This window comes from Megalobrama amblycephala, linkage group LG18 (assembly GCF_018812025.1).
Source record: "Megalobrama amblycephala isolate DHTTF-2021 linkage group LG18, ASM1881202v1, whole genome shotgun sequence".
Taxonomy (NCBI): domain Eukaryota; kingdom Metazoa; phylum Chordata; class Actinopteri; order Cypriniformes; family Xenocyprididae; genus Megalobrama; species Megalobrama amblycephala.
The window spans coordinates 452,022-477,524 of NC_063061.1; the positions used below are offsets into that span (position 1 = coordinate 452,022).

At 38.6% G+C, this 25,503-nt stretch overlaps 1 protein-coding gene across 1 annotated transcript in view; it reads right to left on the reverse strand.

Moving 5' to 3' along the window:
- Positions 1 to 25,503, reverse strand: part of stk32a (serine/threonine kinase 32A) — a 68,413-nt gene that overhangs the window by 19,527 nt on the left and 23,383 nt on the right. The window contains exons 5-6 of the mRNA XM_048166711.1: positions 19,607 to 19,780; positions 10,207 to 10,244 (exon numbers count right to left, since the gene is read on the reverse strand). Of these exons, the coding sequence (XP_048022668.1) occupies positions 10,207 to 10,244; positions 19,607 to 19,780 (212 nt within the window). The remainder of the gene's footprint in view (positions 1 to 10,206; positions 10,245 to 19,606; positions 19,781 to 25,503) is intronic.

A 25,503-nucleotide genomic window follows, 5' to 3' on the forward strand; every position in this document is an offset into this window, starting at 1 on the left:
AAGACTCAGGTCAGTGGAACAGAAAAAAAAAAAAAACCCTGCATGGTCTAGAGATGTGTTTTGTAAAATTTTCTCCCTCTCCAACCATTGCTGGACTTCAAGTAGGGATGTATGCTTCCTCTTTGGATGGGTTGCTTGGTAGTATGAGTTGTGATAGTTGGAACACTATGCTACTCTCTTCTGCACTCTCTGATCGGAATTTAAGTAGGGCTAAAAGCTTCCCTTTTAGACAAGTACCTCCTTAGGGTTGGTATAGGTAGATGAAGTTATGATGGGCAGTCTGCACAGTGTCCCATTATCCCATTTACCTCCCTCCCCACCAAGTGTTGGGGTATGAAGTAGGGACATCATGAGATCCATGTAAAGGTAGAGGTAATTACCTGTTTTTTTATTTCTTGGTTTAGCGACAGAGATCGATAGCAATACAGGTCTTTAGAGAGTGCCATTTACCTTGGTCAGGGTATGAGTTAGTGAATAAGGATTATGGGCGGATTGCAATGCATCCCATTTTCTTATTGCTATTCTCCCAAATTATTTATTGGGGTTTTAAGTAGGGCTTAAGCTCCCTTGTGATTCCCTTGGGGTATAGAGTCTGGTTCATGAGAAACTCTCTGGGTACCACAAGGTGTCCCATGGTCTTGTTTCCTCCCTTCCATATGATTTTGTTGTGGTCGTGAAATGTGCTCCCCCTTGGATGGTGGTGATACTAAGGTTGTAGCTGTGGGCTTTCAGGCAGAGTATAGCTGGACTTAGTGGCTGCTGTCCACTCCTCGCCTGTCACCTTTCTCAATAACCTCAGCTAGGAGGTACTGACTGCTAGTATAATCCCTTTGGTAGACTGTTCCCTGAGAGCCTCTCAGGCTTAACATAACATAGCTGAGGCTATGTTGTGTATTCCCCTTATAGCCTTGCTTCCAGGGTTTCAGGCTAAGACCTGTCTGGTGCCAAAATAGGGCTATCCAAACCTGGACTTCCCTTATCTGAAGTCAGAAGCTTTGGGGGTTATTCCCTAAGCACTCTTGCACAAGTCACATAGGATATTCCCCTGGGTGCTGACACGCTCTTCTCACTCCGGTTTGATCCGTAGAGTCACTTAAGTACTATGCCCACTTGTGTATATTCACAACCTAGTGGGGCAGGCATGTCTTCAGCATGGTGTAGTGGGTATTGCATTCCACATAGCATCAACACCAAAGCCAATTTTCCACCTAAATTACCTGGAACAATTGGTCCCAGGATCTTTTATGCCCCCAGACCTGTTGCTGTCTGTGTTTCCATCGCAGTCTAAAGTACCATGAAGATTAGTCCTGTAATGTAGGACTGCGCACGACTGATATAGTTCTCACTGGATTTCATCCTCCGCATTTAAGCTTAATAAAGCCAGAATCTCGTTGTTGGTCCATCGGTTGTATTTTTTAAACAACTCTTACTGCACACACTGCAACAGACTTTTAAAAATGGTGGTTGAAATAAAATGCTGCATGGAGTCAACCAATCAAAAACCTGCATGAACTCAACAAATCAGCATGTTCAGCGCCAAGTCCCACCCCCGAAAGTTCTGGAACTTTGGAAAAGTACTACCTCGTGAGCAGGGACTTTCTGAGGGGGAAATTTTATATCCAGAACTTAATTTAGACCCTGGTTCCTGCAGTCAAAGCACCCCAAAATCCCTAATTCCTGGGGAAAGTTCTTCCGGTGGTAATGTGGCTCAAGACGCAGCATCAAAGTTCTACTTCAAAAGGGAACGTATAAGATTGTGAATGCAACCCAGTTCCCTGAGAAGGGGAATGAGATGCTTTGTTTCGTTGCCATGTATCAAGGCATGCTTTGTTTACATGTGCTTAGACACCAGTCATGCTGATGGCGTCCTCCATAGCATCAGCACCAAGATGCAGCGTCTTGTTTCCCTTCTCAGGTAACCGGATTGCATTCACAACACATAACAACTGTGGTGGCAAATTTGCCCATACATTACAGTACATTACAACAGTAATCCTCCATTCTACAATATATACAGTCCAGCTTTGTCTCAGCATTAAGGTTGAAACAGCACCTTCCAAAATCTACTCCTTTGTTTCTGCCCTGATAAAACTGGTTTGGTTTGATTTGTGGGGCTGTTCCTCTACTGACATTTAGTGTAGTGAGCAGATAAGGAAATTACACTGACCGGAGTGAGGCGGCCAAAGTCAGCTGCTCACCTTGATGAAGATCTGCCATTGCCGCAGGGTTTGAGAAAACTAGAGCAGATGCTGTGTGTATCTAAGTGTGTATGACAAGTCACAGAAGGAAGGGGCACATGGGATTTTTTTTACCAAAGCATATGCATATGTGTCCCTATATCATAGAGAGAGTAGATGTTGTGGATGTTGCAGTGTTGATATGAATGTAAAACAGCTTCATGCAGGAGCTGCATAATTTACACACCAACAACGGACCTCATAGATAAAAAGAAAATGAAGGAGATTCCTGCAAACCAGTCTCATTTGTATTCATAACTATTCAGTTGCAGTCTTTTGTTTTTATACGTATGCAAAAATGTCTAAAATCCTGTTTCTGCTTTATTATTATAGACTGTAATTGTCTTTTTGAGATATTGAATATAGATTGATAAGGGGAAAATGAATGTAAACAATTTGAATTTTGGATTACTTTCTGAATGCAATGTATATAAATATGAAATGGTTATCGAATTTGTGTGCCTGTCACTGCTTGTGTAACATCAGTAGTTCATTGGAATTTTATATTATTTACCTTTACCCAAAAATGAAAAACATTTCCTCATCATGATAAATTTTAAAATTGACTTTCTTATGTGAAACATAAAAGAAAACATTTAGGGAATAAAACAAGGGAATCTATGGAAACTAACAATGGCAATAGAAACAAGGAAACAGGAACTAAACCACAGGAAGAGAACACAGGCACAGCAAGACAACAACAAAATGAGAGTCCATGAAACAGAGACACATAGAATCATGACAATAATCTAATTACAATATAACATTTTTTGAATATGATTACGTTATCCAGATTACATATAATCAGTTACTACCCAGCACTATCAATGTGATGTTTTAGCCCTACACTTAAAAACATGTTGTGTGTGTGAAAAAAGCATAATTTTCCTTCTTTCTTTCATAACTGGGTCTTTGTCATGTCAGAATGCAGAGTGTTTTAAACTCTCTCTCTCTCTCTCTCTGTGTGAGTGGTCTTGGCTACTGCAGAAGGGGCAATGGAGGTAACGTAGCTTTCATTCCTCAGGGGATAAAAACCCAACTGTCCACTGAGCTGTAGAGAGCACCTCCTCTAGACGTGAGGTCTGCAGGAGTCAGCGGTTTACAGCCACCCTCCGGGGGTTAAAAAGAGCACTGGTCTGTGTTTGTAAGATGAGCAGATGGCCTCAAAAGCATTTTGCCTTCCAAATATCTGTCTGATTTTCAGTCAAAAGCAAATGGATGTTTTGGCGTAGGATTCATCAGCAATAGTCAGTTAAAGGGATAGTATAGCCAAAATAAAAATTCTGTCATCAATTCACCTTGATGATGTTTCAAAACGTTTATGACTTTATTTTATGACTTTTTTTTTGTGAAGTGAAAAATAAAATATGTTTTTTTTTTTCCCCCCAATGTCCATACAATGGAAGTCAACGTCACCAAAACAGTTTGGGGCGTACGCACAGATTTGATCTTAGAGTATGCGAACGCTTAAAGGGTTAGTTCACCCAAAAATGCAATTTCTGTCATTAATTACTCACCCTCATGTTGTCCCAAACCCGTAAGACCTTCATTTGTCCTCAGAACACAAATTAAGAAATTTTTTATGAAATCCAATTTCAAAACACTGCTTCATGAAGCTTCGAAGTTTTATGAATATTTTGTTTTGATTCAGTGGTTCAGATCATGTATCAAACTGACAAAGTTACGTGAAACACTGAAATTTCAAAACACTTATGACGTAACGATGCCTTGTTTACTGAAATCACGTGACTTTGGCGCTCCAAACTGCTGAATCGCTACAAAAGATTCGTAAAGCTTCAAATCACCTTTCACTAGATATTGTTGAATAAAGTCACTATTTTGTTTTGTTTTTGTGCACAAAAAGTATTCTCGTCGCTTCATAACATTAAGGTTGAACCACTGTAGTCACGTTGACCATTTTATCGATGTCTTTTAATACCCTTCTGGACCTCAAAAGATGCTGTGTCAATGCTGCTTATGTGTGGATCAGATACCCTCGGATTTCATCAAAAATATCTTAATTTGTGTTCTGAGGACAAACTAAGGTCTTACGGGTTTGGGACAATATGAGGGTGAGTATTTAATGATAGAAATGTCATTTTTGGGTGAAATAGCTTGAAATATAAGCTATTCTTGCAGCTCGCCATTATAAATGAAAGGATTTGACGATGACTGGTGATCTTTTATATGTAAATGACATTAATTAGGTGTCGTTTAAAACGCAGAGAACTGAAACCATTAAACTGCATGCAAATTTAAGATCATTTGTGATTTATAGATTTCACATCTGAAAGAGAGGCGTATGCTTGTTTTCCGTGTGTACGTTCAGTCTATAAATCACACGTACGCACATCGGAGAAATGATCGTAAGATCAAATTTAGGACCGTTTCTGTGCAACATTTAATTTTCAAACATTCTTCAAAATATCTTGTTTTCCACATCATACAGGCTTATAAAAACATGAGGTTGAATAAATGATGACAGAATTTATATTTGTGGGTGAAATAACCTTTTTGTTATTTTTTATTATTAAGATGTATGAATGCTTCCTTGATGTAAAATGCATCTTGGTGCCTTATAAAATGTAATTTGGAGTTACTATGCTACAATGATTGTATCAGTTGGTATAATTTGATATATACCACGGTATTTAATGATTATATGTTTCTCCAATGAATTGCATAGAATTATCATGTTAAACTCAAAAATAACTTTTAATCAGTTTTATTGTTTTGTTCCTCAAAACAGATTTTCATGAGATGTAAAATAAGACTTGATCTCAGAAAATATATCTTAAATTGAATACCATTGACTAATTATTAGGGTCATACTTTTTTTTTTTATTTAAGCTTAAAAAGAAAAAATAATAATAGCCAACTAAATTTTTGGTTTTCAAATAAACCAAAATTCTTGTTTTAAGAATTTTTAAATATTTTATACTAAAAATGAGCCAGAATACTGATTAGTTAAATGAGTTTTATATATAATGTCAAACAATCAGAGTAATATCATGTACACGTACTAAAATCAATGGTAATATACCATTGTGGAAAGCAGGGCGGGGCTGAGAACCTAAAAACGGCACGAGTGCTAGTGAGCAGTCTTAAGTCTCATGAAGAAGCTCAGGAAGGATAAAAGGAGGAGTGACGACAGTGAAGGAGGAGAGAGGACCAGGCCTGGAACTTTATGTTGTCGTTTTGTTTTAGTTCATGAGGCAGTCGTCCGTGAAGGGCTGCTGCGGTACTTTCATTGTGTTGTTTATGTTTATTTTAGGGCTGTCGATTTAACACATTAATTAGATTAATTAATTACAGAGAAAAATAACACGTTAAAATTGTTAATGCATTTAACGCACTTGCCCTGCCCCAGACCTACGCAGGTCATCTGACATTTCATACAGTTGATTGATGACAAATATGATGAAGGGAAACAACTTACTGCATGATGGAGCCTATAGAATGTAGTTAGAATGTCCCTAAAATTCAAGATATGGGGCAAAAAACGCCCCTGTTTGAGTATTTGTCTCATATTTAGTATAGTTAAGCTATAGGCATATAACACAAGCAACGAGTGCAATATCACACAAGTGCTGTTTTTTTCTGTCCAGAATAACACAAGAGCAATGCGATACTGATTTTATACAACAGTTCAATAAATAAGTTAATGTTGTTTTTTAGACACAATATTGTCTCTTTTGCTCAATTTTGCCAATGAAAATATAAAGACAAAGCAGAACCGTTTGTCTCTGAGCAACACACAGAAGCACTTCATTTCTGAATCCACATTTTGAACAAATAGAGGGTGAACCTTGTTGGACTGAACAGAAAGACCGCAAGATCGATTCAAAAGCATACAGAGATCTGCTCTCTAGCCTCATGATTCAATGGACCATTCATAAAGAGAACCATTTACTTCACTCCTGAATTCCGTTTCCGTTTGAATGAATGAATGAATGACTCAATGACTTACTCATTAAAACATTTACCGCCAACCTACTGGCAGTTTTACTTTCTTATTTACAGTATAATTTCATAAAAATAATAATTTCATATTTTCATGAATAATAATAAAAAAAACTTTAAGGTACAGTTCACCCAAAAATGAAAATACAGTCATCATTTACTCACCTTCATGGACCAAAGAGTATGTGTAATAATTTCTGTGTTGAATCAAATCAAATATTTCTTGCTGAAGCTACTTTTTGTAATGTCTATTTGATGCTTTACACAATAATGACTTTAAATTATCTTTTGGGAGTAATTTCTTAGCCAAATTTGATGTGCGATTAATTAGATTTATTAATTGCCACATCATGTAATTCATTAGATTAAAATTTGAATAAAATTGCTTGACAGCCCTAGTTAATTTTATTAGTAAAGTTATGTTTAACGTTCACCAGTTCCCGCCTCCACCTTCCCTTATTAACAAACCTTGTTATAGTGGTGCCGAAACCCGGGAAGAAGGAGGAACGCGCTGTCAAAGAGACCTTGTCGTTGTGTGAAATCAGAGTCTGCCACCATCCCCTCACAGATGGCATTAAATATTAACATATTAAGCTAATGTTAACATATTAATCTAATGTTAATAAATCACAGACTGCCCTTCCACAACCCAGGCGGATGGTAGTGAGTTCGTCCATTTCCCCAGCAGGTCACTCAAGCCCAGCACCTGGGTTGTGGAAGGGCAGATGCCATCCATGAGGCCTGCTGCTGTCCACCATGATGGGGAGGAGCAGGGAACGGGGGACTCGCTGCCGGCTGCCCGAAGCCAGAGGAGCCGTCGGCGTCCACCAGGGGGTGGGGGAGTCAGAGGGCCGTCCACCGAGGGGTATTCAGTGCCACTGCCAGGCATCGCAGAGGAGTTCACCCAGCTGGTGGAGGATCGGATGGCAGTGGCACTGGATACCCCTCGGTATTCTCTCCCCTCTGTATTCTATACTCCTCTCTACCCTCTCTTGCCTCTGTCCCTCCACATCTTCCATCTTCTTTTCTCTCGCCTTGCCTGTCCTTACCCCGAGGTGCTGCGATCGCTTCTGAATCCCCTCCCCTGGCCTGCGAGGAGCAATGGGGGTATGTGGCAAGCAGGGCGGGGCTGAGAGCCATGGGAATGAAGCAATGCCGGTGGCGCAAGTGCTAATGAACGTCCCCTGCACGACAATCACCTGACACCGGTCTCAAGTCCCAAGGAGGCGCTCCGGAAGGATAAAAGGAGGAGGGATGACAGTGAAGGACGAGAGAGGACCAGGCCTGGGGCTTTAAGTTGTTGTTTTGTTTTAGTTTATGTGGCAGTCTTTAGTGAGGGAAAGACATTTAAACTTCGCTGGTTCCCTTATCAACAAACCTTGCAATCACATAGTGCAATGTCCAACAGAACATAGCATTAAAATGTTATATGTGCAAAAAACATAGCAATACTACTATGTCCAAAAACGATGGTATTAACATACAGTAGTACATTTTAGTAGTTTTTAATGCTGGCAGCATTACATATTAAATATCTTCAGGTACTTTCCCTTTTCAATTCAAACTGACAAGTACAAGCATCTTTTATCAATCATTTTCATCACCCGTGATCTCTCTGCATCATTAGGAAACCAAATGACTCGATATTTCATGAAGACGCCACATCCACAAACACACTGAAGCATATAAATATATGCTTATAGGAAATATTGCTCCAGTTATGATGTATGTTTTTCAACAGAATCATAGATATATTCTGCCACGAGAGCACTAAATAAAATCAATAACGTCCCCATTACCAGAGTAGCTTTGCAAAGACATTTCAATAATGCAATTATTATATGCAAAATATACTGAAGTAATTGCATATATCAACATCCCAAAAAAAGACCCCATATAAAGATCAATTCAAGGACATTACATTATTGTGTTAAAGAATTGAATAGCTAAAAGTTAATGTATTGTTTGCATTAATTCAGTGTTATTGAACTTTAGCCAATTGTTGGCCTGCAGTCCACAGCAATACATTCAACTGAGTTTGTAAATCTGTCCGAGGACGTTCTTTTATTCTGTCTGTACTATGTTGCTATCTTTAATTGTTGGTTCATATACACATACAGTACATACTGATACTGCTACTACTTTAAATATTCAAATATATCACACTAAGATAATGTGTTAAACTGACAACCCTAAATAAACCCACAGACACCAAACACTTCAAAATTTGAGTTAACTCAGATCAAGTGTGAAATGGAGAGGCATTACATAAGGGTCATAAAAGTCCGTGTCAAAGCCACAATAACTGTTTGGTGTTCACAGGCTTTCAGTGCTGTCTAGAGATAACAACGGCTCGCTATTTCCATCATATACTGTCTTCATAATCTATCTGAAACGACTGCTCTGAGACCAGTAACATTAATCTGTATAGACAGAAGCGATAGATCACAAAACCTCCTCTGAGATGTTCCTGAGCACAGGAACAGATGTTTACCTAAGGCTTATATTAAAAGACAGAAACTGTAAGTGATGATTGTCTAGATCAATGATTCTCAAATCTGTCCTGGAGACCCCACACCACTGCATATCTTGGATGTCTCAAACACGAAATAGATAAAGATAAGGGAGACATTCTGAACTAAATCCTCCAAACCGCAATGGGTTGTAGGCAGTGTTACCCAGTAGAGTGTGTATGGATCAACATACTAGGATTTGAGACACACCAATTCTATTATCGGAAACAATTTAGGGGCAGATAATATGAAAATTGGGACGCAGCATCAGATACCACCAACAAAGATGCCACATTAAAATCTACACAATAGGAAGAGCCTAAAATTATATTTAGGTGTATAAAAAATCGCCAATTTTGAAATACTCTCAATGCAAAGCTCATAATGTTGTGATTGAGCTGAGGGGTTTAGTTCATGACGTAGAACTCTACTGAAGATGAACCAAGGCTACTGAAAAAGGGTGTGGTCATTGTTGCTTGCTACACAAAAGAGTATAAGAGAGCTTGTCCACTTTCGACCACTTCCAGAGGCCTACTGACCTAATGCATAAACATTATGGGAAGCGAGCTAGCCAGACAGGATTTAAACTTTGTTGGCTGAAGATAGGGTTGTGATGGTGAGGAAATTTTCCCAACGGTTAAGCGACGTGTGACAACAACACCGGTGCCAACCTAGGGTGGGGGCGCCTTTTAAATTGCTTCGCCATGGTCTTGTCAGCCAGCTCGCCTCACTCTTGTCAAGTGATATCCGAACTCTGACTCCTGCTGCTGATCTGTGCCACGACTTTTGTTCAGCTGAATTGAGCAGATGCGTTCAGTTTTTAATTGTTTTTATTATTGTTAGTATTATTATTACTATAAAAAATCAAAACGACAGCGGGGGGCTGTGCCGCAGTGAGCATTTGAGCACTGCGGCTTAACACCGTCAACACCGACTACCGCGGCAAGCCTACTAAAGACCCAAGTTTGGTTTGAAGACGAAAAACAGACCAAGCACAATGTTCTCTCACCATTCCTGATTTCTAAAACACACTCACAGCGTTTGGCAGGTCTTGCTGCTGTCAGAGCAGAAACAAAAGCTGTATGTTTTTCCGTCATCTCCAGAGGGGTTCATATGCAATTTGTGTGAGATTATTTCATCCACTAGATTGAACGATCAGAAAAACCCATACATTTACCCGCCCATAGACCCTTCCCTCAAAGAAATCAGGACAGAAGTGGTTGAAAGTGGACAAAAGAGATGGATTAAAACACCATGTGTAAACAGGAATGTCTCCCTCGTCTACTTGTGATCCAATCTACCAAAATGCATCTTAATACCAGGTGGAAACAGGGCCTAAATATGGTTTTTAATGTAATTCTGTGGGGTTTTGTCACCTGTTTTAACAACTCTTCTCAAGAATCTGTATGATCTGAATTACATTTCATGTCTGGGCTAGAGTTTTTTTCCAAAGTCAGTTTGAGCAATAGTAATAGTGATGTTTTGGGGCTTACCGTGTTCGTCCAGTAAAATGTTGTCTGGCTTAATGTCCCTGTGAACACATAAATAAAGTTCAGTTAGCACAAATGTTCTGTTGACTTGTCATGCTAACAAATCATCTGAATACAGCAGTAAACAAGTTAAGCATTATATTAACATGTCAGTTGTAAAATGAAGAGACGCTCATGCCAAAAAGAGCAGCATCATAGGAAAATCTCCAGAAAATGTGTCCCATATGATTACAGATCAGTCAGTTACAATATGCTCTTATGCTACAATATGCAATAAGCCGGAAAGACGGACAGCTGACTGTTCAGGAAAATAACTCACAGATGGTCAAAATCACATTGTTGAAGGGACAGTAGTATGTAGTAAACAGTAAGTATGTTTTATTTTTATGATTAGTGTTATTTGTGTGGTCTGTTGGTGAGTTGTAGAGTATTCCAACGCAGTAAGTATGAGGATCTATTTAATTTAGGATGCTCCCTATGTAGGCAGTAGGCAGCTAAAAAGCTCTAGGCTTTGGAACAGAGCTGGTCAAGCAAGAACATTTCAAAGCAACAAAACCCAAAAGATGCTTCTACCCAATTCCTCGTCTCTTCGTGGAGGTGGAAAAACAAAGTTCTTTATGACCCGCAGGATTTCTTTTATAAAGATTTAAATGCAAAAGAAAAGGCTTGAGAGTCAATTATAAGTTTTAATTAAATAGATGTTTAAATGTTTTGCCACTTGCTTGAGCAACTTAATATATAAATCTATATAGAAGTAATGATTCTCAATGATCCAGCCACTGTGCTTTATAGAATGCATTAATGCTCACCCCTTTTTCAGAAGCATTGGATCCGGAATTATTTTTCCTATTCATTTTTCCCATAGGGAGTCTTCGTTAAAGAGCTATAAGCCATGAACTAAACCAACCAGCAACGAGGCCAATCACAACATTACAGACTTCGATTAGAAGCAAAAAAGTATTTTGTACATTAGACAACAAAGGTACAAGACTGTGTACTTAACAGCTTTAAAGAAGGAAAGAACTCCAATCCCATGAAGCATTGTAAACAACATAATCAAAGGGTGCTTCTCAATCAGAAGGCTGCATCCTAGTAAGGCTGCATATCTCAGCTGCCGTGTCATCAAGCTCCGTCAAAGGACTTCTCAATTTGAAGGATCCTTGGAAGTCAGCCTTCGCTTTGTGTCCTTCATTCAGCTCATTTTGAAGGATACATCAAGTGTGTCCTTCAGGTCCTTAAATCACCGGCAATCCTTTGTACTAGGGATGCCACAATTCTCAATATAATATTGAACCGTTCGGTACGACATCCACGGTTCAATACGCGCTTGTGAATTGCGGTTTTTTCGGTTTTACGTTTAAATAATTTATGTGCGTTTTATTTCTCTCCGAATTGACTGTTTGTGTGTGCCAGTAAGTCTACGAGTACTCCTCCCCGCGAGTAAATATTCAATCACTATGCTCTAAAGTTAGGGGGCGCTGAACCATCATTCCACACTTTAACATGGCGAGCGGCGGGGAAGTGAGGCTACAGTACGAGGAAGCACCGGCGTCTTTCAAATCCGTGGTGTGGAGACATTTCGGTTTTGCCGTTGAGTATAATCAAAGACTATAGAATAACACAAGACGCGTCACTCGTATTGTTTTGAATGGGAGAAAGTGAAACGCGCAATATGGTGGAATAAGTCCCGCCTTCTAAATAAGAGCCAATCGCTGACTGATAAAGTCATCGCGTCACTGCAGCGGCCGTTAGAAGCACCGGTTTCTATAGAAACAGCCAGACGAGTGTCTCCGAAATGAGGCACAAGAGACGCGCATTTAGGTCTGCGCATGCGCATTAGCTTGATCCAGCCTGAAAAGTACAGATTTTTTGTCATGATTCCAGCGTTTGAGAAAAAAAATAAAATAAAATGAGGCAGTTGTTGTCAGATTTTATTGGTGATTTCAAATATTAAATTTAATCGAAAGCTTGGTAAACAGCTTTGGAGAATTTGTTTGTACAGTTTGTACATGGGCTACCAACAGCTGTGAGATGTCAGTGTTAATTTTAAAATAAAAAATTATTTTATATTATACAATACACTAGAAACTAGTGGACTTTTCTTTGCTTTTAAATAAAATAAAGGAGTATTGCAATAAATCGTTTTTACTTTTTCTACTAACCTCTTACTGTTCCTATTGCCTAAGCATAGAATAACAAACTGAACCGAACCGAACCGAAAACCGTGGTTAAAAAACCGAGGTATGTATTGAACCATGGGCTAACTGTATTGTTGCATCCCTACTTTGTACACATTCCAATTCACGAAAACAAGTGAGCAATGAGCTTGTCTAATTTCATTATGAGAAGACAAATATAATGTTTCAGAGATGAAGGCATAAATGTTATCTTTTGTTTTGGTGTAAATTAATAACTTAACACTAAACTGCCAATAATGTAAGCCACTGGGAGACAGCAGACGCTTGTCATTCACTGTATTGTATTTTTCCAAAAATTAAGTTTTAATAGTATTGTCGTGCCGTGACCGTGGGGGCGGGAACATGTGTCTCATTCTAGCATTTAATGCTGAGGAGGACTCTAGCCTACAAGCCTCTGAAAGACTGGACTAGGAAGGATGCATTCTCACTAAAAAAAAAAAAAAAAAATCTAGCAACAAAGTCACTAAGTTGGCAAAGCTAAAAGGACCAGTCATGGGCAGAGCCTGTTCCAATGTGACGTCTGTTTCAGATTTATGGGGAAAATAAACGGAGTGAATGGATTTTAACCACAATAGGCCAGTTGTGTACAAACACTGCAGACACATAATAACGTTCAAAACAAGTGAATTTTGCATAATAGGTTGCATTTAAATTAAAACAAGTTCTTGTTTTAAGTTTACATTGACTTGCTGCCTAAATGAGGCATATAATACGTGATATTAAAATATCAGACACAGCTGCTTCATTAATAACCTATCTTTTATTTGTGCCCACTTTTGAGAAGTGACATTTCAGCAACAACTGTCAGAAGTTGTTCCATCCCCCACCATCATCGAGGTGCTTTGAGGGGACAGCTGGCTTTAGCTATGGTAGCAGGATGACAGTAATACTCATCACTTATAAATTGTCTAAAATATCTTGGCGTCGATTCAAAGGAATCACCTATTAAAAAAGTGACATGGAAAGTCATCACAATTACTCCTCCACACCTTGCACACCTGACCTTTCTCAGAGCTCAGTGGCAGTGATATCTGACCACCCTGAGAGCAGTGGGCTGGGCAAACCAATCCACCAGCCTTTTCTTTCGCTTGACTGCTCCAACAACCTATTAGCAGGATCTAATGGCCTCATTACATCACATATCATGATGAGGGCTGTAAGTGAGCTGCCCTCCTGGTTACCCAATCCCTGTTAAGATACTAAGGAACAAAGGGACAGCAGGAGCCCGACACACAAGCTCTTCAATAATGTCCCTTTGTGGGCATCTGAATGTTTGCTAGTGGTGCTTGATGAAGTGAGATGGCTGCTTTTGAGCTTTACTGGACAAAGCTGGACATGTGTTACTCTTTATTGACCCTTTGTCCAATAATATGATCTTTATGATTAGAATGTCCCACCTGTTGATACTGCCTACCAATACTAGCAATTGCAAGTAAACAAATCAGCGTAACCTAATGCCTACTTAAAGTTAAGCATGAACAATTTGGGTTGATAATCATTCATAATCAGTAATCCAACAGTGTTAGGTTGGGAATGTAGACATAAAAGATGACACGCAAGTTCCGATGACTGTCTAAATGCCAATTCAACTCCACTTTCCACCATTCACGGCACTCGTGACAGGAATATTGGTGGAAAAACTGAAGCACAGAGAACTTCCTGCAGTGAGGAGTGTGTTCTTTTAAAACTGTCTGAGTGTTTTCTCTCACAACAAAATCACTCAAGCGGTGACCGCTGACTGGTGATTGTGAACTGAAGAAGCTGGAATGGCACTAGAGAGGAGGATTTCAGTCTCTGTGTTTCTTGGCGGCACTCAAAGACAGATTGCTTTGGCCGTAGTGGGATTATTTTCCTTGTCAGATAAAAAAAAAAAAATAAACAGAATAATCATTCAAATTTAGTTTTAAAACATAAGTTATTCAATATTTTTTCAACAGTGTTCATTGAGCTTTGTTTTAGTAAATGCTGAGATTAACATTAACTAAGATTAATAAATATTGTAGAAGTATTGTTCATTGTTAGTTCATGTTTAGCCTCAGCCTCAGACGTCATGCCCACGGACCGTTGACCGAATGTCTGATGCATATGGCACACAAAATCGGAGTTTAGAAGTCGTCAACTGATTGGTTGAATTCTATGAGATTTCCGGAAGACGTGTGTGACGCGTTCTTTAACGGTCCACCTGGAAACAAAGATGCCGTGATGCCAAACCCCCTCATGGAAAAAGAAAGCTGTTTACAACTGTGGCAATGAGCGCTTATCAGTATCAACTAAATGCTGGATTTTCAAAAGTATGTGAAGTTCGCAGCTCCATTGTTGCAGTAATCTTGCACATCATTCTTGTATTAATAATTTATTTAATGCATGCCGGGCTGTTATTGTAGGGACATCGACTTCACATTTTCACACCCCTAAACATGCAAAATGAACCATAATTGGTTGCTTTACATGCGAGTCCGATGTCCTCTTGGGCGGTCCTTGGCCAATGAGAGCTGTGCCAATGCAGCCGTTAGTCTGAAGGTCTGGCTACGCGAGACTAGTTCATGTTAAAAAATGTAGTTAACTAATTTGACCAAATGAAACCTTAATGTAAAGTGTTACAAAGAATTCTTTCCAAAAAAAAAAAAACACACACACACAAAAAAAACATTAAATAAAAGATTTAAAACTTTTGAACTGTGGTATATATACCACACGACCTCACAAGACAGCACACCCTGCGATACACAAAGCAGGCAAAGAGCTAGATCTCATCCTCACGTGTAACTGTACTATTGATAATCATCTTGTTACTCCACTACATCTTTCTGAACACTTCTTTCTCCAGTTCTCTTTCACTCTGCCTTCAGCAACACCTCAGAAACCTGGAAACTTTTCACAACATTTTCCTCTCTACTCTGTAATTAAACATACCTGTATATGTAATAAGTATACAATTTACCTAATATGTAAGTATTAATTATTTTATTGGGTTTAGGGTAATGAACATAGCCTTCCTGGTGCTAAACGTAATGCAAGCATCAGTTCAGAAAACTAATCTCACCTGAATAGTGCAAATTTAGAATGAATTTTTTTGTAAATATTTTGGTCTTTCTTATCCACCCCACACATCCTGTTTTGAAGAGCCTTGTCTCTTAAGATGCTGTTAATTGAGCAGCACTCTAGTGTTAATAATTCAAGTAGCTGTGAGCAAAAAAAAAGGGTGTATTGTTTTCATCTCTGTAGCCCAGGTGGAAAAGGGGTGGCCGTCTCAGGGGAGATCTTCCATTATAGGGACGGAAATGCACTGGAGGGTGATTAACACTTGTGTTGTTTCTCAAGTAGTATTACAGGGCTCAAAGCTGAGGATTTTTTCTACTGACCAGGTTAGTCTAGTTGTACATACATTGTTCCATACATTTTTTTTCCTGCTCCACTACAAAAAAAGTAATAAATAAAATAAAATAGTTATTGTTTTCATTGCTTTTTGACACATGTACCCATGTATTCTAATAAATAAGGATATGACACCAAAATATTAGACACCACTGAAATTTCACATTGCCTTCCCTACCACAACAAAAACTACTAGCCTAATTAAAATAAATTTCAAAGATTATTAGACAACAGTCAGTAATAAAAAAGAACAAATAAACAAATCACATGCAAAAGCACAAATAAATACAATAATAATGAATAATCAAACGTAAAATAACACTGCATGGTCTTCACTGTATAAATTCACTGCCACTGGCCAGTCCTTAATGTAGCCCTGTATATATATATAGTATATAAAGAGATAGATTGTACTGCATCCTTGTGTGAAGACCAACTCGGGTAAAGGCCTGCGTGAGTCCACTGAGCAAGGACACTGAAAAGGCATTGTTGCACGCTGAACTAAGTATACCTTTCTTTTCTCCCTTTCTACTTCCTTGTTCTCTCATGTGCCATCAGTTCATCTCTGTTGTCCATGGCAGACAGAAGTACACTCCAAGATACATAATGTTCAGGGCTTGACATTAACTTTTTTGCTCATCAGCCACTGTGGCTAGTGGTTTTCCAAAGTTACTAGCCACTTAGCATTTTCACTGGCCACAATTTTGACATCGATACCATGGAGACAAACTGCCATATACTGCCATATATATATGCCAAGTTTGAACTAATTGTTATATACTATTGAACTAGCATATTGCATATAAAAATTAGTTCAAACTTTGACCTGTGGAGGGCAGTAATACACTTAGCAGTGTCTACACTGCTGGAATTCAAATAGAGGAGAAGAAGAAGAGAGCTAGTTCAAGATGAGCATTTAAGGTTAAAACTTATATAATTTTAATTTTTTTCAGAAAATGAGCGCTGGTTTCACTAGATAAGACCCTTATTTCTCATCTGGGATCATGTTGAACAATTTGAAGCTGCAGTGAAACTAATTTTGACCTTCAACTGTTTGGTGCCCATTGAAGTCCACTATAAGGAGAAAAATCCTGGAATGTTTTCATCAAAAACTTTAATTTCTTTTCGACTGAAGAAAGAAAGACATGGACATCTTGGATGACATGGGGGTGAGTAAATTATCAGGAAAAGTTTATTTAAAAGTGGACTAATCCTTTAAAACAAACTGACTGTGTTTACATGAATACTTGCCAAGACTGGCATTTTGACATTATTTTGCGTGTATTTGACTGGTTAAGCGCAATAAGCAGTGAAAAAGAACTCAATTTAGTGCTGAGAGCCGGCTTTATGTGCGCACACTTTGGGTGTGCATATCATCTGGAGCAAATGAAGTGAGTGAGCGAGGGGAGGAGGGTTTGTGTGTCACTCACTGTCAGAGAGATGAGAGAGAGAGAAAGAGAAAGAGCAGCTGGTATTGTGTATCTATTCTGCGGAAAATGAGTATTGGAAGTGTTTCAGATATTTCAATATCAATATGCATCGAAAAATCTACATTACATTGCACATTTCAGATGCCTTTTTAAAAGAATACAATTGAAAAATGTTTACATTATATATAAAATTCAACCTGCCAAAGTGGCTAGTAGGAGTGACTGCGTCACACACCACTGCTGTAATACACCCGCACTGGGCGGGTGTTAATGTCAAGCCATGCCTAACATTTCCTTTGCCACGACCTCAGCATGTCACCCTCTCCTTCGGGCTGTGGAACTTTCAGTCGGCTGTCAACAAAGATGACTTCTTTTCTGACTTTGCCAGTCAGTCAAAACTTAATGTTTTGACTCTGACTGAAACATGAATCTCAGCAGACAAACAGCCACTGCTTTAGCCCTCTCCACTGACTTCACTTTGTCCCACACCACTCGTCCAACAACTTCTCCCTGCAATTCTACATCTTATTGTCATCTACCACCCACCAGGTCAACCAGGCAACTTTCTGGAAGAACTGGACGTGCTGTGCGTTTTCTTTTCCGGAAGATGGCGCGCCACTGGTAGTTCTTGGTGCCTTCAACATCTACCTAGACATACCTTAAGCAAATGAGTTCCTAACTCTTCTAGCTTTGATCGACCTCACAAGACAGCACACCCGGCGATACACAAAGCAGGTAAAGAGCTAGATCTCATCCTCACGTGTAACTGTACTATTGATAACCATCTTGTTACTCCACTACATCTTTCTGAACACTTCTTTCTCCAGTTCTCTGTCACTCTGCCTTCAGCAACACCTCAGAAACCTGGAAACTTTTCACAACATTTTCCTCTCTACTCTGTCCCCCTCCTCCACCTCCTCCCACCTCTTCCCTGATTGACGACTTTGCCAGCTATTTCACCAATAAGGTTGCAACCATCAGCAATCAGTTCTCTGCACCATTTATCCACAACCAACCTCCACCCACATGCATTCCACTCTTCCCTTCCTTCTCTCCCCTCACAGAGAATGAGGTCTCCAAAGTTCTCTGTTCCAGTCATCCTACAACCTGTCCCTCCTACCACTGGCACATTGCCCACCTCATTTAAACCGGCCCGAGTAACCCCACAGCTCAAAAAGCCAACACTCAATCATTCTGCAGCTGACTACAGACCAGTCTCTCTTCTTCCCTTTCTATCAAAAAGTCTTGAAAGAGTTGTGCTCAATCTGCTCTCTATCACAAAACAATCTACTTATCGACAACCAGTCTGGTTTCAAAACTGGACACTTCATGAAGACCACCCTGCTGACCATTGCTGAAACTCTACAGCTGGCAAGAGCGAACTCCAGATCGTCTGTCCTTATTCTATTAGACCTGTCAGCTGCCTTTAACACTGTAAACCACCAGATTCTCCTGTTTACCCTTTCTGACGTGGGCATCACATGCATGGTACTTCAGTGGCTTCAGTCTTACCTCACAGGCAGATCTTTTAAGATTTCATGGGGAGTATCTAAATCACACCAGCAAATCACTGGGGGGCCTCAAGGTTCAGTGCTGGCTCCTCTTCTTTTCTCCGTTTACACAACTTCACATGAAATGGTAATAGGTACATGGCTTCTCCTACCACAGCTATGCAGATGACATGCAGCTCTATCTGTCATTTCATTCCAATGATCCCACTGTTTTAGCTCATATCTCTGCCTGACTTTCAGACATTTCTGCCTGGATAAAGGAGTGTCACCTACATTGCAAGTGGCTTGCAGAGACAGAGCTCCTTTTAATTCCTGACCACAACGTCACTTTGCAAATGGGGTCTACAACACTGATGCCAACCAGGACAGTCAGTGTTGATTCAGTGTGATTGTACCGCATTGTATTATATGTTTTATATTATATATGGGCGTCTGAATAATACTTAGATGTTTTTTTCTCCTCAAATATGAGCACCAAGATTTTTCTGACTATTATTTCATGTCAGGCTTTACAGGGTTAAATTAAAATATGGGTATTGTGATAATTTTACCCAAATAAAAGAATCTAATTAAAAATTTACAAGCATGGCCTCATATTTATCACTATTTTTAAACACCTTAAGAGTTGAAAGAACTGCCGCAAACTCTACTACTATATAGCTATTCAACTTATAGACAGCTTCTTCAAAATTCATTTATGAGACATGATGCAATATATGTTGCAATACTAACTCAACAGCTTTATTGTCAGTATAAGCAAATCAGGCCACACAAGGCAACATAAAGAACTAACATCTTTGCATGTGTGTACATTTGAGTCGTTTGGAAAAAACATTTCTTTTTTTACTTGTTGTGCAAAACCATACTGCAGTTTACATGCAGACATTACCTGTGGATGATGTGTTTGTTGCGCAGGTAGTGCAAAGCCAGGGAGATTTCACACACGTAGTGCTTCACTGTGCTCTCTGTAAAGTGCACATTCTGTTGTAGATGGTAACGTAGATCTCCTCCCAGCAGCAGGTCAACTACCATGAACATGTCCTCTTCATCTTGAAACGAGTACCTGCATTAGACAAATTATGACAGTGTTCAGTAACACTTTACAATACAGTCTCATTTGTCAACATTAGTTAATGTATTAACTAACATGAACTAATAATGAGCAATACATTTGTTCCTGTACTTATTAATCTTTGTTAATGTTTATCAATAATGTCAATAATGTTTCTTCATGTTAGTTAACAGTGCATTAACAGTGCATTTTAGTTTCGGTTGAAACAGACCGAAATCATTGACTAGAATGGTGACATTTTATTAATGCTTCTCCGATGCAGTGTTTAATCTGTATAAGAGTCTATTTCGTGCACACAACGTGCATGATCTACAACAAGTAAATATATCAGCTGTGTGGACGCTAGTGCTGGGTTGACAATATCGATTTGTCGTTTGAACAAAACTTCACTAAAGAATATTGTAGTGCGTTTGCTGCCTAGTATCCGTTTGATATGAAACGAAGCAACATGTCCTCCAACCAATACGCCCATATAGGCCATTTGTCACTTCCCTGAAATACGACCCATAGGAGCGTTTACTAAAGTTGCGCCCCTATCGACAACAGGACACTTTCATTTGAATGCATTGTTCCGTTTTATCTGCACCATAGTTTGGGTTTCGCGTAGCTCAATTGGCAGAGCATTTCAGTATACAACAATATGCAATCATTTGATCATGCGATTGTGGGTTTGATGCCAGGGAACGCACAAGCTCATAAAGTGTATATGCACTATAAATCACTAAGGGTTGGTTTAGGAAGGTGTAGTCATTAATAAAAAAAATTAGTTTTGCTAAATGGATATAGGACAAATGGTGGGTAAAAAGTCCGCACATTGTATTTAAATGAACACGCATTTGATTGGTAACGACAGACGTAACACGACACTGTCATTATTTTTAAACCAGCTAGAGGGCGCATGATTTTAAAACGTAGGAGGAGGACAGTCTCAAACGAAGTCTGAGCTTTCAAATTTTGTCAATTGTATCATGAAATTAAAACAATAAAATCAGAGTACAAATTAGAGTACAAGATAAACATGAGCAAGTTTTTATTTTAAATGTTTATACATGTTTAAATATGTATAATGAATTGAAGTATAAACATAATTATATCATTCAAAAGTTGATGTACATTACTATTACCACTATTACTATTACTAACCCTAAACTTAAACTATGTTACCTGATTTTACTCATGTAACCCCTCCTGTTTGAACTGCCCACTGTAAGCGGGACTTGAACCCGGGTCTGTTGGCATGGGAGTCGGGAGCTCTAACAAGGAGGCTAAAGGCCACAGTCTCTAGCGTCAGTTGCTAGAGCGCCTCTTGAGGTTTACACACACAGCTCTTACTAGCCTATGTCTGTTACACTCAGTCTTGGGTAAGTACATGTATTGTAAAATAAAGTGCAGCTGGTACACATGCTTGTTAATGCCAATATCTACTAAGCTAATCGTGACAGCAACCCGACCCTTGTTGGGCAGAAATGTGATCTAAGTGACTTTCACTGTGGAATGATTGTTGGTGGCAGGCAAGGTGGTTTGAGTATCTCAGAAACAGCTGATCTGGGATTTTAACGGACAGTAAACAGTCTCGAGTTTACAGTGAATGCAGAAAAACAAAAAAACACCCAGTGAGTGACAGTTCTGTGGCTGAAAAGGCCTTGTTAATGAGAGAGGTCAAAAGAGAATGAACAGACTGGTGACAACCTTGTGTTAACAGTTCTGGCTGGCTGTGGTGCAATAGTAGGGTGCCATATCACAAACCTCACATTGTGTTAAGTTGTTTAAGCAAAATAGAATGCATATGAAATCAAAGTTGTAGTTTAGTGAGCTTGTAATGACAAAGATTTTAGCAGATGTAAAAATTACAAATTAATAGTCTTTCATTTACAGTAACACAGAACAAAAATATTGATGACTCATCTTGCACTCAGGGGTTTGTCCAAATATGTATCCAATAAAAATATCTCTGTAACACTTTATTTTAGGGTCTATTAACTAGTTTCTTATTAGCATGCATATTACTAGAATATTGGCTGTTTATTAGTAATTACTAAGGACATATTAACTCCCTCGGGTCGGCGGTCACGCCGGCGTGATCACCATGTTTTTTTTCTAACCAGTGTGAAAGAGACTCAAAATACTCTGTCAATGTTGCACATACAATTAAGAGTTATACACCATTTTAATCTGTGGAATATCTTCTTTTATTTGTGTACACTCAGAGTAACAACAAAATGTTGTGCTTTTTGTAAAATAAAGAAAACTAACATGATGCGTGATCTCTCGTCTCCCTCTGAACGAAGTCCAATCTGATAGTTCTCAGAAAATGAACTGTAACTTAGTGAATACTAATCACAAAAAAAATAGACTTGTGTCTAAAAAACCTTGAAATGTCAGGTTTTAAATTGTGTAAGTCAAATTGAAAACAAACCTTCTGTGTTTATGTAATCTGTATGAAAAGAGAGCCATGTCAGAAGTCCGTGATTTAGCTCATTATCCACTAATGCGGCCACGCCCACGGAGCCAGCGCTATTCAGACGCAAATTCTGAGTCAATACATGCATACATCATCTCAATCGTGTATTTATTGTCTTGAAAAGTGTTTTAAATAGCCATAGTTAGCGATCTCTGGCCTCTGTTAGTTCGGTTAGTTCCTGGATTGCCTATTCTTCTTTAGCAGGCATTTGTGGACAAAAGGGGCAGAGCGCTCTCCGGCTGCAAGTATGAATTGAAAACACAGTATCCAGCGCTCATAGTAATGACAATAAATCCTGAATAAATATTACTCCTCTGTATAGAAAATTGACAAACATATGAGAATCCATCAATATTTCTCCAAATGTGCGTGCCTTTAAGCTAAAAGCCTATATGAAATGCCATAGAGGTAACATAACTGTTCAGACACTTTGCATCACAGAAATACATTTTATTTTAAAGAATATAATAGAATACCATTATTTTAAATTGTAATAATATTTCACAGTATTGCTGTTTTTTGTTTGATTTACACCATGATGAGCTTGAGACATGATGACAGAGGGTTTTTTCACAGCCTACCTGACTGAAAGAGCTCATTATTATGCAGGTCATTAAAGGTCTTTATGCGATTCTTTTGTCTTCTCAGGTGAGAATCACCCATTATTCATGATTATTCACGCCTCCACGCATACTGTGTTTCTTGACCAAAGATGTTTTAGAAAATTTAAATCTCTCTATTGTTTTATATGAACAAGCAGGCAGCATAATTTTTACCTCATTTTGAAGCAAAAATTCTAGTCTACAACCTCAAATACCCAGAAGTCTTGTGAACAAAGATTTAATATATATTTTTTGGCTTTATTTCAGTGACTTAAGTTTTTTGTTTTTTTCAATAACCACGCATAAACGTTATTCCTTCAAAAACACAAACATGTACATACATGTTCCTCACATATTATTGTAGCCTAGTTTGTGCTGAATACAGTGTAATGACACTTTTTCCATTAATATGTTTATGAACAACTGAAAAAAGCACAAATGTCAGGGCATGTCAAAACTTCTCCAGGGTCCCAAAAATCCTCAGACCCCTGAGGGTTAATGCCTTATTCTACATGATCTTATTCTACATTCTTAATCCTGCCCAGTACCTGAACTTAACAACTACCTTACTTACTATTAAAAAGCAGTAAATTAGGTGTTTCTTAAGAGAAAAGTCAGAGATAATAGTGAATACATGTTCCCTATACTAAAGTACCAATTTCTCTACTTTGAGTTTGCTCCACTTGCATAGAAATAACAATTAGCAAATCAAGCTAAACTAAAAACTAAATCCTGTTGGCTATTTTAAAAAGTGGCAATATGTGTTACTCAAATGTCCTGCTTCAATATAAAATGTCAACAAAAGAAAGAAAACCGTGCTTGTCGAGCCATTTCGTCAAGTGAAAATACTAAATGTAGAAGATTTTTTCCTGATTTTATTTATTATTATATGTTTATTTCAGAGTCCCACTGGCAGGTCTGAGCATGTGTCTGCCTGTGCCCTGAGTAACCCATCAATCAATCAGTGACTGACACACTCAGGGTGTCTACATCAGCAAGCACTCATCTTACTCTCATTTGAAAAGCAAGCCAGCATTGATTTTACATACACATGGAAGGACACATACGTTGATGTGTCCTTCCATTTATATTTGAAAAATTTCTGGCTTTCACAGCATTACTACATAAATTAAGGTTTTTAAATTTTTAAAGATGAAGTACATCATTTCTGCGACACTAGTGGCACCTAGTGGAATTACAAAAATAAAGCCGAGCTTCCTCAACTCAAAGATCCCAAACACAGCTCTTACAGATACTTGTGAAAGCATGTCTCAGCATGTAAAAGTAGACTACTTTCAAGTCAAGTCAAGTCACCTTTATTTATATAGCGCTTTTTACAATGCAGATTGTGTCAAAGCAGCTTTTTGTTAACTGGTAAATAATTTTGGCTGCACAGCAGCTCTTCAAGAAAATGGTGTCATTGTCCAGCTTAAGTAAATTCAATATTGATTCATTCTGTTATAAGAATCGATCTTAATTTATTTAATTTATCTATATCAGCACTGGAGTAAACAGTGATGTCATCATCCAGCTCAGGATGGCAGGCAGGCAGGCAGATCAAAACACTGTTGAATATCAAATGTCAAGTGTCCCCAACTAAGCAAGCCAAAGGCGGCAAAGAACCCAAACTCAAACAGGTGACATCAGGTGTTAAACAGGTGTTAAAATGGAGAAAAAAAACCTTGGGAGAAACCAGGCTCAGTCGGGGGGCCAGTTCTCCTCTGGCCAACAGCGAACAGTGCATGATTATGATTCAGGCAGCTTTCATAAGTCCGATTGGGATCGCAACAGTTAAAGTATTTATACCAGTTCCATCTAGTTGAGGATCGTATTCATCACGCCGGTATGGGATGGTTTGTTGAGGATCTATGTAACCTTTCAATAAAAGGTCCAACATTAGGATTTTAGTTTATCCCTTTAATATTAGTTAGATTTTTAAAAGTATGCTGAACTTCTTATTCATAAGAGTGTAGTTAATGGGATATTTCACCCAAAAATGAAAATTTTGCCATCATTTACTCACCCAAGTTGTTCTAAACCTGTAAGAATTTCTTTCTTCTGCTGAACACAAAATAAAGATATTTTGAAGAATGTCAGTAACAAAAGAGTTGATGGGCCCCATTGACTTTCATAGTATGAAAAAAATACCATCAACTGTTTTGTTACCAACATTCTTCAAAATAACTCTTTTGTGTCTCAGCAGAAAAAAGAAATTCATATAGGTTTAGAACAACTTGAGGGTGAGTAAATGATGGCAGAACTTTCATTTTTGGGTGAACTATCCCTTTAATATTCATGAGGGGCCACAGACATCTGTTTCCTCATGTTTGGTTCTATGGACTCTTATTTTGATATTCTGTTTTGTTTCCTTGCTCTGTTTAGTTTCGGTTTCCTTGGTTTCTGATTGTGTCCTTGTTTGTTTCTATAGTTACCTATTATCCCCAGCTGTGTCTCATCTAATTCTCAGTATATTTATATTGACTTTGAAAAGGGGGCAGTTGTGGCCTAATGGTTAGAGAGTCGGACTTGTAACCCAAAGGTCGTGGGTTCGAGTTTCAGTACCGGCAGGAATGTAGGTGGGAGGAGTGAATGAACGCTCTCTTCCACTCTTATTACCAACACCTGAGGTGCCCTTGAGTTCTCAGTCTATT